Consider the following 18,098-nt stretch of genomic DNA (forward strand, 5'->3'; position numbering starts at 1 on the left):
GCAGCTCCGCAACTCGGACCATAACATACGTAAGCACACAGACTTCCTGCGTCCGTCAACTATATCTGTCCCTCGGGAAACTCAAACCCAAATAACAATAGCTCCTATTGTTACTGTCGTGTCGACAGCGATGAGCTCTCACGGGTTTCCGACTTACGTACGTTTTCACTTTCATTTTACCGTATCAATCCATGGAAGAAACATTGATTCATCATGATGAAACGAGCAAGTTATACAGCAGCCTTTAAAAGAAAAGTCACATCTGTTTTGTTTTCTCCTAGATTCTGGTAAGTTGGAGAAATTGTCAAATTATAATATTACCGTAAATATTGTCAGTTTATGGTAATGTTTTGAACTACCAATATGCTACGCTTGTGCTGTGTTTCACCATTCAGTATAATGACATTTCTGTATCTGTACACGAGCTGTTTTCTTGTATTCTTCTATTTATTGGTGCTAAAATTAGGGTGCGCGTTATAAACGGGTACATTAATTTCCCCTAGATTTTACAGGTAAATTTTGGGTGCGCATTATACACGGGTGCGCCTTATATTCGGGAAATTACGGTAAATAATCCCAATTTAGTCTTATATTTAAAGTTTATATGAACTGATAGAATTCATGCATGACGCACACACATACGGGCAGTTTGCAGCGACTCTCGGCTGTGTAAGCAATCTTGAAATATTGCTCATTTGGAGCACAGAAAGAAAACCGAGTATGTAATAGAGTAAAACCGAGTAATATACAGCTACAACGCTGCTGTCCTCTAATACTCTCGCTCTTTGCTGACGTAATTGCTGCATCAATTTCAATTGGGGAGACTTGACAGTTTAGACCGCAGCCACATTCTGGAAAAATGTGGCCCGGATCAGATTTTAACCACATATGAAAGTGACCTAGATCGGATTTGATATGGTCTACTTTTAAGTGACTTATCCCATTCAGACAGTCAGGTTTATGCCTCACTGGAGTTGGAAAATCATGAAAAAATCGAAATTGTGAATTTAGACCTGCGGTATGGACCGAGCCTAAGTCACAAAATGGATGTGCCTGTTAGCAGTGTCATTTTTTTGTGTTAAATTGTGTTAAAACACTGTTAGTGTTAGTATTATTATCACGTATTAATAAAGATTGGTTAAGATAAAATAAAATCCCCTGAAACATACAGTACTTACACTGAGTTGTGACAACATCATCTGCAGTTTGGAGATTCGTGGAGTCTGGGTAGCTGCGCTAACATTTGGTAGCGTCACTTCCAGAGTTAGTCAGAGAAGTTGCGAACCGGTTGGGTAGTAATGAAAGACTTTTAAGTCAGCCTAAACGAGGATTTCAGCAGAAGTGTGTTTTTGATTAGATTCTTTCTAGAAGTTTACCGAACAGTTCATCGATCATCAAATGCTAGCGCAGATAGCCAGACTCCACGATCCATCCAGCCAATCACTTAACTGATTCTGCCTTATGTATTTGATTGAAAGCACACGCTTTACTGTGCTGGAAAACAACGTTATGAAATAAAAAGGCCATTGTGGAAAAAGACATTATGAAAAAAATGACTTGGTGAAAAATGCTTTATCTTGTAAAATGTCATTGTGCTGAAAAAGGACATTATGAAATAAAAAGGCTATTGTGGAGGAAGGCATTATGAAATAAAAAAAAAAATGTGAAAAACGCCTTTTATCTTGTCTTACAATTAAAGGGCCACACAATTTGTCTTATTTATCAAAGGGTATTTATTTCAAAAAGATTTTTTTATTTATTTAATTTTTGACACTTTTAGGATACCATACATTACCAACTCATATTACTTTAGGTTTTACACAAAAAAAAAAAATGTCATTAATTGAATCACTGAAAAGGAATAAAACGAAATGTTACAGATAAATATATAGCAAAATCTATTTATACTATAGGTTCATACTGTCCACGCAATATTGCAACAGCAAAGCATATTTTCCTCTTCAAATTTTTCTCTATTAATTGCAAAGTGGAAAAGCGAGCACAAATTACAGCAATTGCCTGCATGAAGAATTTGGTAAATGGGGAAAATGTTCTTCGTTTTCGTTAATGGCTGGCAGGATTGATGATTTGTCTGATGTCTTCGTTCAAAACACTAATTGGAACTCATCAAGAAAATGACTTGTGTTGCACGGAACGCTGGAAGAAGCCTTTACCGCTAGCGTTTTAGTCAACGTGACGGCTTCAGGTTAATACAAAAAACATGTATCGGAGGGCTGCTCAATTATGTACTATAAAAGCTCGAAATTTTCACAAAAACGCCGGTGGCGAAAAGATCATAAAATATGCATGCAAGTGTTTCTAAGGCCTCCATTCTGTTTTTACCCAAGCAAATAAAGAAAAGGAAATGATTAAGTAACTCACCTTACAAAATTAATAAGCTCTTGTTAAATTTTGTAGGGATTCAATCAGATAAACACAAAAACAGAGTTCTAAATTGGGATTTTACTGTGCATCATCGAGGCACGTCGCCACCTATGCAAACAAAATGGGGGGAAAAAATGAGTAAGCTTTTACTGCAAACTAAAGGAGACATAAAGAGGACGAAAGTATTGAGACACCTATGGAGGATTTAAGATGCAATCTTACAAGGAAAATGTATTATTACTTTCTAAGGAATATTAGTCATACAGTTACAACTAGGGTTGTTCCGGTCATATTTTTTTGCTCCCGATCCGATCCCGATCGTTTTAGTTTGAGTATGTGCCGATCCCGATATTTCCCGATCCGATTGCTTTTTTTTTTTTTTCCTCCTAATTCAATTCCAATCATTCCGATAATTTTTCCCGATCATATACACTTTGGCAATGCATTAAGAAAAAAATGAATAAAACTCGGACGAATATATACATTCAACATACAGTACATACGTACTGTATTTGTTTATTATGACAATAAATCCTCAAAATGGCATTTACATTATTAACATTGTTTCTGTGAGAGGGATCCACGGATAGAAAGACTTGTTACTTTGTATATTGTGACTAAATATTGCCATCTAGTGTATTTGTTGAGCTTTCAGTAAAAGATACTGAAGGCCATGCCCAAATGCATGATGGGAAGTGGACCCATGACTGTGAGTAGTGCTACCAATTGATATATCTTCTCTGCGTTGGAAAATAACATAAGGTGTTAACAATAAGATCAATTGCTACCTTGCTTCCCCACATTGGTTCCCATGATATTTCTAATCAAAGGGAGAGGGATTGTAAGACTTTAGCCAATTAAAATAAGGATCCAAAGGCTGCCAAAATTCACTCTACTCATTTTACGCTGCCTTATATCTCTCTAAATAGGCAAAACGGCGCCATTACAGATGGAGCGCGACAATGCGTGAGTGGGTCGTGCAGTGCATGCATTAATTGCGTTAAATATTTTAACGTGATACATTTTTTTAAAAATTAATTACTGCCGTTATAGGGATAAATTTGATAATCCTACCTTAGGCCTAAACTAAAGACTCTGGATAAGTGGAACATTATATCTGTAACGTTAAATACAAATAGAAAACGATTTAATTAAAAAAATATATATATTTATAAAAGGCATGGCCGATATTTTTTTGCCGATTCCAATACTTTGAAAATGACGTGATCGGACCCAATCAATCGGCATCCCGATCAATCGGGACATCTCTAGTTACAACTAGAGGTGGGAATCTTTGGGCTGTTCGATTATGATTCAGAGGCTCCGATTCGATTATAAATCGTTTATTGATGCACCACACCCCCCCCCTCCCGCTTTTATTTTTGTTTGTACACTAGTTCCAAAATTGTTCAAAAATCCTCTCAGGCTAAACAAACTACTATTTCAGTATCAAGTTAACGGTTAAAAACGGTAAATAAAATACTTAAGTCCCCATTCTGTATCGGCAGCTTTAAACTACATTCAATTAATTTAATGTCGTGAATCAACCGTTAAAGTGGTTAAAATTGCTCCCGTTATCCCATAATTTCCCTTCTGTCTACTTTCGACGTGAAAGTTTTAAAACTGTTTCATCATTTAAGGATAGATTCAAGTCAAAATTTTGCCGTTTTTTTTTTTTTTTTTAGATAAAAAGTAATTAGGTTCGCTACAACAGAGCCTTCAAGAGAAGTCTACTGCTTTAAGATGGCGCCTGTTTACTAGCGCGGGAAAATCTGTCATTTCGCATCTAGTTCTTGGTATATGATCTAACACGGCCGTCGTCTGTCATTTCACATCTAGTTCTAGCTATATGTGATATCTACCATAGCCGTATGTTGCCGTATGTTTGTAGCAACTATCAACTGGACGCTGTTTGTAGTGGCTGACGTCCGCAGTCAGGTATTATATATTTATTTTTTAAAATCTAGCGGCATGAGTTGAACATGATATTTGCTCTCGGTCCATTCCTCATTGCGTCCTGAAGACCGCGCTGACTGTGTTTTATTTCCACTTTACCTGGTATATTTCAATAATCGGAATTTGGATGTTTGTGAATCGTTCTCCAATATTCCACGGCCTAATCGCGAATAATCTAAGAATCAGAAATTTCGCACGCCTCTAAATACAACCATGTTGATGGTCAGGGTAAGAGTATAAGAATCAATTTGGTTGGTTTGAAGCACGTCTGCACTAGATTTTCAGCCATATGAATGTCTTCTTCGAATACTTTTTATTCAAAGACAGTTAAGAAAACTATGCATTCTCTATTCTCTTCTTAACACATTGCTTCTTAATGTTTTTCATAAAGTGCATATGACACCAGAAAGCATGTTTATTTCATATTTACGCAGTATTTTATGCTCCTGAATGAAATGGACTGCTTGGATATGTGTGTGGAAGCGATCGATATATTTACTCAACTTTTAGAATCCCGTGCCATTAAATGAGTGACTTCCAGCTAGAGTTTCGGGTTGAGGAAGAAGGCGGATGTGACGTCAGAGAATGAGTCACTAAATTGCCAATATAACTGAACTCATTATCAAATGTAAATAATGTTGCAGTAATCATCTCCACTATACAGCCATTTTATTGTATGCGGAAGGACTGCGGATTCAGCTGATTTTGAGGATTACTCAGGCTTTTGTTGCTACGCCAGGGAGACTGGTGTGAGCCTTGTTGGTTTTCCAAAATATCCTGATCACCATAAAAAATGGACAAAACAAGTCCGATATTCGGGGGACCATTGGACGGCCGAGGAAGTGAGTGTTTTATATTATGTCAAATACTGCGATCATGGCACACGTTTTAATAATAAGGTGGCTTGCATTCTGTGGGTGACAATGCTCCCTGTTGACCGATGAAGGCGGGAGTGCACTTCCTCATTGGCCGGCAACAATGGTGTGTGACAAGCCGCCGGTTTGTCCACCGAGAAGGCGGGAATGCCCACCTCCCCTGGCCGATGACCGGCGGCATGTCGCACACCATGGTCGCCGGCCGATGAAGGCGGGAGCGCCGGTTTTCAGGCAGCCATGTGCTCTCAGAAATTATGTTATTTTGTCCCTATTACTTTCTAATATTTAGTGGAGCAAAAAGTTGATATTTTTGAAAACTTTTTAAATTTGTACTTTACAAAAATTCAACGAGTCCAGTGTTGTTTTTATTTATTTTATTATAGTGAAAATTGTTAATATTAAAAGATTTAAGTTGTACTCAAAAAGATTGCATCGCTATTAAATACAAAAATATTTCAGGGGAAAAAGTTCTAACTTTAATTTAGAATAAATACTAGGGCTGTCAAATTTATCGCGTTAACGGGCGGTAATTATTATTTTTTTAATAATCACGTTAAAATATTTGACGCAATCAACGCATGGACCGCGCCATTTATTGGCTTAAGCTTTGGAAGCCACTAAACAGTCATGGTTGCCCAATTTCTCATCATACATTTGGGTGGAGCAAGAGACGATTATTTTCTTAACACGCTAAATTGAACACAACGCAGAACATATTGTATACCATTTTCAACCATTATTGACAGTCACGGTTGCCCAACTTCCCATCATGCATTTGGGCGGAGCGGGAGACGTTCTTTTTCTTAACACGCCTAATTGAACACAACTCAGAACATACTGTATACCATTTGCAGCCACCACTGACAGTCATGGTTGCCCAACTTCCCATCACGCATTTGGGCGGAGCAGTAGACGTTCTTTTTCTTAGCACGCCTAATTGAACACAACGCAGAACAAACATACTGTATCCCATTTGCAGCCACCACTGACAGTCATGGTTGCCCAACTTCCCATCACGCATTTGGGCAGAGCAGTAGACGTACTTTTTTTTAGCACGCCTAATTGAACACAACGCAGAACATACTGTATACCATTTGCAGCCACCACTGACAGTCATGATTGCCCAACTTCCCATCATGCATTTGGGCCGAACAGTTAAGTCGCTACAGTATCATTTAGTGAAAGCGCAACAAAAATAATATTCCTATTTCTCAAAAAAATAATGTTCACAAAAGAAAAGCGCTCAATGCAAAGAGAACTGGCATTCCCAATCAAATAGCTATGCAAAATACACATAAATGTTAATAATGTATGCAAAATACACATAAATGTTAATAATGTTAAATCCATCTTATGGATGTATTGTTACAAGAAACAAATACAGTACTTATGTACAGTATGTTGAATGTTTATGTCCGTCTTGTGTCTTATCTTTCCATTCCAACAATAATTTACAGAAAAATATGGCATATTTTAGAGATGGTTTGAATTGCAATTAATTATGATTAATTAATTTTTAAGCTGTGATTAACGCGATTAAAAATTTTAACAATGTTTGACAGCCCTAACAAATACATTGGGGGGGGGGGGGGGGGGGGGCGGCTGACAATTTTTAAAAGTAAAGTAATTACAAAAAATTCTGAATAAAACAATCTTACATACAATGTGGAGTTTTTTTAAAAATGCATTTCAACACTGTTTTTAAAAATAAATTTTACTTTTCTGATTACTTCTGATTACATCAAGTTGTGTTTCATTGCTTTTGTCCTCTTGAGACTATCATCAGAGAGATGGATATTGTTTAAAATGCAAACAACAAAACACACTTCAAACCTATAAAAATCATAGCAGGAACATGCGCGTCACACGTTTCAGACGACGTGCTGAAAGCACAACAAAATTCCAGCAGCCAACAGGTTTGGTTGAAGTGAAAGTAACTTTCCGCAATCTGCGCCTGGCTTCAATTTTGTCTAGCCTTTTAAACTATTTCTGGAACGCCAGAAAAACTGGGTGTAACTGTAGATGTGGTGCAACAACATCTACCAGCAGTTACAACATTAGCTACTGGAAAGTATAACAATTGCTGTCGCATGAAAATGAAAGTTTTAAACTTGAAAATTAAACTTGAAATTAAGTTTTCAGTTACTTGGATCATGTAAAATGCTAACACAGGCCCGATGATGTCGACGACATGAGTCCCTACAAGCTCCGCAGGAATCCGGCAGCTGCGAAAACCCGTTGACCCGAATGTAGGACAAATCTAAACGGGGAAAAACTGTATTATTTATAATTCAATCCACTTGCTCGCTTGGCCTTTCAAACGTTTCCTGAAAGCTCTGCACACAAGTGGTAACAGCGCTAACGTATGCACTATTTTCAGTATGTCAGGTTATTGCCATATTCTTAGCGTTATCGCGGGACATTTTGCTACAGTGAAAATTAATGATAACTGACATTTAACTAATTGGCCACCATTAACGGTGATGGATGTCCAATTTGGTATAACTCGGAGGTGCTGAAAGTGAATGATCTGATGAACAGTGAGTGTGCATGTGCAATGAACTCACTCCGCCATAAGCCAGATGCCGAGAATGTTGCCATCGACTTCTGGATCAATCAGAACTTTAACTTCTTTGATGGCTTGTTGCAGCGTGCCAGGCTGCAAAAGAAAATAAACACAAACACACACTGGGTTGTTACTACCGTATTTTTTGGACTATAAATCGCACCTGAGTATAAGTCGCAGTAGCCAAAAAATGTGCAATAAAAAGGAAAAAAACATATATACAGTGGGGCAAATAAGTATTTAGTCAACCACTAGTTGTGCAAGTTCTCCCTCTTGAAAATAGAAGAGAGGCCTGTAATTGTCAACATAGGTAAAACTCAAAAATGAGAGGCAGAATGTGGAAAAAAAACAGAATCACATTGTTTGATTTTTAAAGAATTTATTTGCAAATCAAGCTGGAAAATAAGTATTTGGTCAATACCAAAAGTTCATCTCAATACTTTGTTATGTAACCTTTGTTGGCAATAACGGAGGCCAAACGTTTTCTGTAACTCTTCACAAGCTTTTCACACACTGTTGCTGGTATTTTGGCCCATTCCCCTATGCAGATCTCCTCTAGAGCAGTGATGTTTTGGGGCTGTCGTTGGGCAACACGGACTTTCAACTCCTTCCACAGATTTTCTATGGGGTTGATATCCGGAGACTGGCTAGGCCACTCCAGGACCTTGAAATGCTTCTTACGGAGCCACTTGCCTGGCTGTGTGTTTGGGATCATTGTCATGCTGAAAGACCCAGCCACGTCTCATCTTCAATGCCCTTGCTGATGGGAGGAGATTTTCCCTCAAAATCTCTCGATACATGGCCCCCTTCATTCTTTCCTTTTCAGAGATCAGTCGTCCTGGTCCCTTTGCAGAAAAACAGCCCCAAAGCATGATGATTCCACCCCCATGCTTCACAGTGGGTATGGTGTTCTTCGGATGCAATTCAGTATTCTTTCTCCTCCAAACAAGAGAACCTGTGTTTCTACCAAAAAGTTCTATTTTGGTTTCATCTGACCATAACACATTCTCCGACTCCTCTTCTGGATCACCCAAATGCTCTCTAGCGAACCACAGACGAGCCTGGACGTGTACTGGCTTCAGCAGGGGGACACGTCTGGCAGTGCAGGATTTGAGTCCCTGGCGGCGCATTGTGTTACTGATAGTAGCCTTTGTTACTGTGGTCCCAGCTCTCTGTAGGTCATTCACTAGGCCCCCCCGTGTGGTTCTGGGAATTTTGCTCACCGTTCTTGTTATCATTTTGACGCCACGGGGTGAGATCTTGCATGGAGCCCCAGATCAAGAGAGATTATCAGTGGTCTTGTATGTCTTCCATTTTCTAATAATTGCTCCCACTGTTGATTTCTTTACACCAAGTGTTTTACCTATTTCAGATTCAGTCTTCCCAGCCTGGTGCAGGTCTACAATTTTGTCACTGGTGTCCTTCGACAGCTCTTTGGTCTTCTTCTTTTCAAGTAGGAGAACTTGCACAATTGGTGGTTGACTAAGTACTTATTTGCCCCACTGTAAGTCACACCTGAGTATAAGTCACATTTTTTGGGGGGGAATTTATTTGATAGAATCCAGCACCAAGAACAGACATGTCATCTTGAAAGGCAATTTAAAATAAAAATACAATAGAGATAAATCGGGCCTAAAAAATCGGGCCGGACCCGACCGGCCCGCGGGTATTAAAGGCCGACCCGGCCTGCCGAACAATTAACTTGATTTGCAGGCCCGAGCCCGAAAAAAGCCGAAATTTTAGGTTTCATTTGTAGGCCCGAGCCCGAAAAAAAAAAACTAAATTCTATGTTTTATTTGTGAGGACTAAGGGGGTGAGATGCATGGTTGCGTTTTGTGTGCTCCCATTTGTGACGATGCCTGTGTATATATGCATAATGATAACAAATTAAATCCTGTCTTTTGTAATGAATTCTCCTAGTTAAGAGTCTAGAGACTAGAGACTAAAGTGGTTATTCAATAAACATTTATATATTTTATACTTGTGTGTCTGTTCTAACAGGCGGATAGTGGATTTGACATTTATTTTAATTTCTTTGAGTTGGCAGAAAAAAACACGTTTTTTCAATGTTTAAATAGTCTACATATTTTTATGATCATAATAAATGCATTTACACAACGAAATAACGCTGGAAAAGTTTGTCAAATATATTTCTCGTATGAGACCATAGTGCCATATTCGTTTACGTTCAGCGAAACCAACACAGGTTTCTGTATAGCATCTTCAACAATTTGAATCCTTTCCATACCCCATTCCTACCGCAGTTGTTTGCTTTTCAATTCCCCTGTATTTAGGTTGTCTTTCACTCCAAGCTGCTGCATATCGAAAAGGAAATACCAGGATGGACTCGCGGAGGGCGCCAGGCGAAGATTGAAAAGAAAGCGGGGCCAAGCCGTTCACGTGCGCAAGCATGCACAGCGCCTTCTCTGTTTTATCCAAATTATTTATTTTATTTCACAACCGTACATCGTTTTAGTATAAATATATGAATATATATTTATTTTAAAGAAAAGTTTGCTAGAGAGAAGTCCAGCCCGACCCGACCGTAAATAATCACACATAAGTCGCTCCAGAGTATAAGACTCACCCTCTGCCAAACTATGAAAAAAACTGCGACTTATAGTCTTTTATATTTAAGTATAGACTTATATATACTGTACTCTTGCTAAATGGTCCACCATGACACCAAGAATGGCGGAAAGCACTTTTACATAGTGTTGAACTAAATAACCTGGCGACTTGGAACCCTCAACACTTTATTAGAAGTATTAGTAGTAGTATTAAAAGTGATATTTCTATAGTCACTTATTGCATTTGATTTAATGACCTAGAATTTCAATATTTAACCCTTTCATTCATGAATTATGGAATTTTTTACTTTAAAGTACACTCATTTAACTCAATGGCACTGGTAGATGAGCATTACTAGTCCTCAGTTTAAATGAATGGCGTACCGCAAGCAACACCACAATTTTGCTCATTAATATTCATGATGTTAGCAATTGTTGCTTAGCGGGTCAACCTCCCGTTTGTCCCTAATAGTAAATGCATGGAAATAGTGTACGAATGAGATGTTTACTGAGCTAAACCTACCAATTCTGTCCGAAAATGACATGATGCCAAATTCACTGGTTAAGTTGTGGAAGAACATACAAATGTTCAGTTAAAGAGATGGCTTGAATGTCGAGGGCTGAAAAAGACGGGAAAAAGAGCTGCCCTGATTCAGATAGCTTTTTTATCGCCACCTTTATCTTTTGTGCATTGCCTTACGCCACTGACAATCACATTTTCCTGTTTCAACAATCTATCTTTTACCACCATATGCCCTGTCTTTCTTATATATTATATCCTCTGGTTGTCTTACGTCTCTGACCGTTCTTGGGGGCAATTTATATTGCTATTTTTGTGTAGCGATCGCTACGCAGATACCAATTTAATTTTTTTCATGTCATTCATTGTCAGACAGACGCAGCACGGAAAACACCACGCTAAAAAAAATCAAAATGGCTTACCTCTTCGTCCTCTGTAGGACCATGGCCCCCCAAAAAATGTTTACTGCATATGAAATGCGAATGGCTTCACCTTGCTGGCTTTAAACTGGTCTTTTGGACAGCCGCGCAAGTTGATCCATTCTTCACATTTTTTCCTCCGAGTTTTTGGTTTCCTGACACATATGAAGAAAACATCCTTCATATGTCGCAATGTCTAAAGTCGTTTCTACAAGTTCCATAGCAGCAGTGTTTGATCGGCATGTTCTTTTTTTGAAAGATTGCCGGAGAAAACAAGCAGATATATCATGGATTGTATGCGAGGGCGTGTCTATAATGACCCACTTCTGCGTTACGATGGCGACGTCACTGTCTAAAAATAGCATTCGTGCAGTACGCGATTGATGTCTTTTGCAGTCAATATCATGCAGTGAGTTAAATACTATGAAAAAATAAATAAATAGGGGGGAACTTGACGCCATAACCAGACTTTATTTCTGTTTTTATTCATTTTAATATCATTAAGCTTTTATACGCATTGTATCAGGTGCATTACAAGGGGGTGCAGGGGTGGGCAGTGCCCACCCAAAGAAAACTGGATGTAGTAATAACGGCAGTCTGGGCACCGTGTATGGTATCCCATTCATATAGTACTGATGTGTTCTAAGTTTTAACCTTTGCGCTGTTACCTCCTCTTTCACCTTTAAAAAAAAAAAAAAAAAAAAAGGAAAAAAATGTTGGTTTTATTACTAGGGGGCGCTACACACATTTACGCATATTTTGATTTATTTATTTTTTTTTATTTTAATCAAAGTTTTCACCGTTGTTCACCTGGCTGTTGAGTTTGATGAATTTTGAAGCATTCTGAGGGGGTCAAAGTCGGGCTCAAAGCGTCGGCGGGACAAAGAATGACTGCTAGAGGGCGCTACAAAGTGTATTTGAAATTTGTCTTTACACAGTATCAAAGATCGCCCCTTTTTTGACCTGCCTGCCGATTTTGGTGCATTTTGAAGCATCCTAATGGAGTCAAATTGAGCTCAAAGGGGCTGCGGAACAAAGAATAACTATAATAATAACAATAAAACCGAGGAATCACAATAGTAGAGCTGAAACGAATACTCGAGCAACTCGAGTAACTCGAGTTTAAAAACTGATCCGAGTAATTTTATTCACCTCGAGTAATCGTTTATTTTGACAGCTCTAAGCATCACGTTTTGCTCGGACTACTTTTAATGCGGGACAACGCGCTGATGTCACGTGCGTAGAGGAAGAAGCAAAAAAAAAAAACTTACTGCAGCCGACAACCGCTACAAACGACACCGACGTTGCTAAATACTAGCCCGCTCATGCTACGTTAGTTGCAGGTCGCGTCCAGTGAGTCTCATAGAGATCACATGTATGTTGAACTAGATGCACAATGACAGACTAGGCCGCGTCTGGGCAGCGTTAGCAAACGGCCGCCATCTTAAAGCAGTAGAGCGCTAAGCGCTAATAAAGAGCGCTAAACGCTAATATACTGTATAAGATTAACGTTACTGTCACTACTAGCTCACCTTACGTTAGCACTGCAGAGGGCTAGGTTTCAATTAATTAAGACCGCTTTCGATGCGTGGCTAACGTGTCTTACATACAGGCTATAACATAACATAGCGTTGTGGAGTGATGAGGGTGTCAAATAAAAACTCAATAATGCTAACTATCAATTTTAGCTCAGTAGTCATTGCTGGATAAAACACCAAGTAGCACTAGTCCCTAATGTGCTCCAATACAGCCTGTATCATACATTTATTTTGAACAGTGCAAAAACTCAAAATCCTATCAGGATTTACAGTTTAGACTAACTTAAAACTTAACTAGAACTTAAAAATGGCTTGACACAAATAGAAATTTAATTGAAAAACGTGGGAAAAAATCCTAACTTTTAAGTGATGTGTGTTATCAAGCGTAAAGGCATTTTTAGGTGTGTTTATATATATATATATATATATATATATATATATATATATATATATATATATATATATATATATATATATATATATATATATATATATATATATATATATATTATTTAGAATTAGTCATTTTTTAAAATTCTAGTTACATCTGAGATGCAATTGTTGGCTGTTTTCAACAATATACATCAAAAATAAAGACATTGATTGACTGAAAATGATAAAATGTCTTGTTTTCTCATGTATATCTATAATTGCGCTTCACCTAAAAATATATTTGTTTTATCCGATTACTCGATTAATCGATAGAATTTTCAGTCGATTACTCGATTACTAAAATATTCGATAGCTGCAGCCCTACACAATAGGTTACCTAAAAAAACATTGACACCTTCATGTCCATACTTTTCGGTTATGAATATGTTCTAAGTGAAATAAAATCAACTTTTATTTGTTTAGACCAAATCACAAGGGTGCAGTAGCCCTACGGCGGATTTCGACCTACTCGAGCATTGTAGCCTTGTTTTTTTTTTTTTTTTTTTTTTTGCGGCCCCCCCAGGTAAGACTAATGCCCACCCACACCTGGCATCCTGGTAACACCACTGCATTGTATTAATTTTTAAATATATTTCTAATTATATTAATGAATAATATTTAAAAACATACAATAAATAATAATTTAACCATAATTGCTGATATTTAAGTTTTTTAATGACCAAAAATAGTCATTTTCCCTTTATGAAACAGTCATTTTGATCATCAAGGGTAATTTAACTAACAAGATTACGACACAAAATGAGATAAATAAGATTCATAAACTCAATAAATCAGTTTACCCTGAGGACGAAGTACTTCTTGCATTTAAAGTCATTCACACAAAGTGATGGCTCTCCGGACGGGTCTTCGAACAGACTGCGGCTGTCTCTGCTGTTCGCCACCGGCTCCTCGGCCTCGCCCCCGGCCACCTCACCCGCCGAGGCGGCCACCTTGTCCACCAGAGTCACAGCCGCTTCCTCCATGGAAGTCTTGAATCAACGAAAAGCGTTACCACAGGTGACTAAACTTCACGCATAGCACAATAAAGCAAATGAAGCCGGGGGAAGTTACGTTTCCGTCTTCGGTAGCGAAACTGACCTCTCCCCTTTTTCTTTTTAATCCAGCAAACTACCGTCAGTAACAGGTGCAACGAGAACTTCCTGTTTCTGAGGTAGTGTTACGTGAAGCCATTTGCAGGCTCCAAACATTCATGAATAATTCATTAATACTATGAAAATATGTATTAACCCCTTTATTAATTTTTATTTTTACACGAATGTAAAAGCTAGTGATTTATTAAGCATGAGGAAGCAAATATACAAATTATTCATTAAAAAAAAAAAAAAAAAAAAGCTAACTAGATGTCGACAACTTCAAAGGGTAAGTTTTTTTTCCTTTTACTTTTGAGTGTTATTTAGCTTTATGATATACTAGTATGTTAGGGATGTGCAGTTAGAGCAACTTAATAATAATAAATATAAATAGCTTTCACAACTTGCGTTTTATAGAAGACTAGCTTTACCATAGTAGTCTTCATGCTAGTTGCGCATCACTACTGTTATACATAGAGGAAGTCGGAGATTCGGGCATTTAATGACGTCACCAGCCACAACAAGGCGTCGCCATATTGAAAATGGGGCAAAAGACGAATCACAAGCAGTTGCTCTGTCGTGCATTATAATACAAACGCGTTGAACTTTCGTCTTATTTGCGGTCTTTTTTCCGTCGGAATGACGAAAAGTTGCTGTGTTGCGGGTTGTCACACAAGGAAAAGTTCGGAGCCGCATTTGAAGTTCTTCATTCTTCCACGTGAGTAGAAAAGGAGAAACAAATGGCTGAGAACAATTAATCGAGGAACAGTAAAAGAAGACGGTTCCGTGGACTATTTTCGCCTGTGGGAACCTAAATGCAAGCACATTTACGTTTGCAGGCAACATTTTATTACTGGTGAGTAAACTTTAATTTTTGCCCCAATTAGCTGCTAGGATTCAATAGACCCCAATCACCAACGTCACACAATGACGTGTCGCTGTATTGTGCCGCCATATTGTCCGTATTCTCAATGGTCTCAATTTATCGTGCAATTTATAGTGCAATTCATGGAGGCCCCGGTGCCTTCAGACGCTGCAAACTTATTGGATGTGTTGCATAAAAGGCGTTATGTGGAAAAGCTTCGGTCGATCCATTCGCCAGATCCATATTTGATATATAAATCGATATTTTTCGACCCGCTGTCTTCGCCGTCTCTGCCTGACATCTGCTACCCTGATATCTACAACTATCTTGTCCACAGAAACTCAGCCTATTCTCACGAAAGTTTGGAAAAACTTTAAGAGCAGCACTTTAAGCAACATTACCCCGTGTGACCCTTTACTTCCAATTTTCTAAAATGGCGACAATCAATAAATAAAAAAGTTGACTGCGATGGCCGACGCTTCAAGGATAGTTGGACATTGGACTATTTCTTCTAGTGATGCACGATAATACATTTTTCAACCGATATCGATAACCGATATTTTCCTGCCCCTTCCGCCCGATAACCGATAATGTCACGCCGATAAGTCTATTCAAATATGTATGTAAAATTTTAAAGTATACAAAGATCAAATGTTACTGTGCAAAAATGTAATTTGGTGCTATTTTTTTCCCACATCAAATGTGAACAAGTAGTAAATTCCAACATCTAAACAATGGCAATGACATTGTGTAATGGTACACTTTTGGCAACAATTACTTAGAGAGTAAACACCCAAGTTGCACAAAAATGCCTTTAAAAGTAAGCCATTCCTAACATATATCACATTACTACACTGCAAAAACACCTCCATAAAACTAGCAGAATTGGACAAAATTGTTGATTGCGCACATTTGGAGGCTAAATCAAGTATATAATTATCGGAATGCATTATCGGTTGAATTTTGTTTTATCTGGATTATCTGTGTGACGTCATAATTGCCATTATTGGCCGATAATTATCGGTGACCGATATTATCGTGCATCTCTAATTTCTTCAATAAAATACGCAGCAACTGTGTCTGCCTCATTTGCAAAGAGACAGTCGCTGTTTTCAAAGAGTTCGATGTGAGGGGATATTACCAAACAAGACACGCTGACATGTACGACAAGATTACACGGAAAATACGCAGCGAGAAATTAAAGCAACTTGAAGCTGGTTTAATTTCACAGCAGCAGTATTTCGCAAGAGCCCGAGGGTCGAAAGAGAACGCCACAAAGGCGAGATTGTTGAAATTATGAATTTAAAAAAAATAATAATAAAGCAAATGTGACACACAGAAGGGCTTGCTAAAATTTGTTTATATTGTTCTTCGTAAATTAGCCAAGGTAGCACCACACATTTTTACCACACCAAATCTGGCCCCCTTTGCAAAAAGTTTGGACACCCCTGTTTAACTGATGATCCGTAGACAAGGCCAGCTTCTTTCACTTGGTGCCAGCTAAATATTATCAAAAAATAATGATGGTGGAAGAAATAAACATCTTGAATCTGAAACTGTATGTTGTCGGCGATTAGCCTCGCAATGATCTTAATTGTGGTTGTCAGCCCAGAACCCTCTAAATATATATTAAATGCATCTTACCAGATATAAAATGCCTACTACAGTCTGTGGTGATCGTTTGGTGCCCAGTATTCTCGTCGAATTGCAGCAGTCCATCGCACTCTCCTCTTCGGGTCTCTCGGAATACGGTAGAACTTCAAGTCTCTCCATCTATCTTCCCTGTTACTGCAACCAACCGCCACACACGCCTTCACCATTTTGATTATTAATGTTAACGAGCAGAAAACACGCCGTAATAAGAGGAATGTACGTAGCGGTAATGTGTAAACACGACGAGCTGACAGACAATATGGCGGATCAAGTCAGGGGGGCGGAGTTGTGACGTCATGTGATTGGGGTCTATAGACTAGGCAGTGGTTATTATTACGGTAACCGGCAACTCGCAAAGCGTTTTCTTTTGCCATGAACTGCTCTGATTAGTCAATCGGTATATTATTTGCCTGGTGGGAATTGGTTATTTTGCCGTGACGTGCTCACGGCTAAATAACGCTTGGAGGCGAATTACCGGTCACGGCAGAAATAATCACTTCGTATATACTACCAATTTTCTCAGTTCCACACAGTACATATTCCACGTAAATGATAAAGGTCATCTTACTGGGTGACTTTATGAGGTAGTAGATGTTTCCGAACTCCACTGCAGGCCATTCCTTTGTTTATCCAGCTATCAGCTGCGACTTTGTATCGGCAGCTTTGTAAGCCAATAAACGCTAATTTTAAAATGCATCGCCTCCTCGCGTCTGCCGGCAGTGACTCGTGATAATAGTAAGCTACGTTTAAGACGTTTTTAGGAAAAAAGACGCAAAACACACCTGAAATATATGAATTTCAGACGTTTGTCTATGAAATGTTTAGCTGTGAATTCCCCCTTCACAAAATGGCGACACGTTGCTGAGCAAGGTGACGTCATCGTGACATCACGTCGACTTCCTCCATTGAGAGCATTTAACTCATTGACTGCCATTGATGGAGATAGACGAAACAGGGTTGCTTTTAAATAATATTATTGTAATCCTGCTACAGTTACATTTTGTCACAAGCAGAGGTGGGTTGTCCCGGGTTACATGTACTCCGTTACATTTACTTGAGTAACTTTTTGAGAAATATGTATTTCATACCTCTCAACCCGAGGCCGTTGGCAATCCTACAAATAGTGACGTATGCCCTTACAAATTGGTGACTAATCTGACAACTTTGTATATGGCGTGCAATATGAAACAAAAATAAAACTCCATTTTTAAAACAATATGAATTTATT

At 38.4% G+C, this 18,098-nt stretch overlaps 1 protein-coding gene across 3 annotated transcripts in view; it reads right to left on the bottom strand.

Annotated features, from left to right (window-relative positions):
- Window positions 1-14,472, bottom strand: part of tprg1 (tumor protein p63 regulated 1) — a 57,477-nt gene extending 43,005 nt beyond the window's left edge. The window contains exons 1-3 of one of the 3 annotated variants that reach the window (XM_057840243.1): window positions 14,333-14,472; window positions 14,062-14,250; window positions 7,784-7,875 (exon numbers count right to left, since the gene is read on the bottom strand). In XM_057840243.1, coding sequence (XP_057696226.1) covers window positions 7,784-7,875; window positions 14,062-14,244 — 275 coding nt within the window. In that variant the 5' untranslated portion in view covers window positions 14,245-14,250; window positions 14,333-14,472. Of the gene's footprint in view, window positions 1-7,783; window positions 7,876-14,061 lie in introns of all 3 variants that reach the window. The other 2 variants (XM_057840244.1, XM_057840242.1) reach the window with 2 other exon arrangements.
- Window positions 14,473-18,098: the final 3,626 nt, after the last annotated feature.

This window comes from Corythoichthys intestinalis, chromosome 7, assembly GCF_030265065.1.
Source record: "Corythoichthys intestinalis isolate RoL2023-P3 chromosome 7, ASM3026506v1, whole genome shotgun sequence".
Taxonomy (NCBI): domain Eukaryota; kingdom Metazoa; phylum Chordata; class Actinopteri; order Syngnathiformes; family Syngnathidae; genus Corythoichthys; species Corythoichthys intestinalis.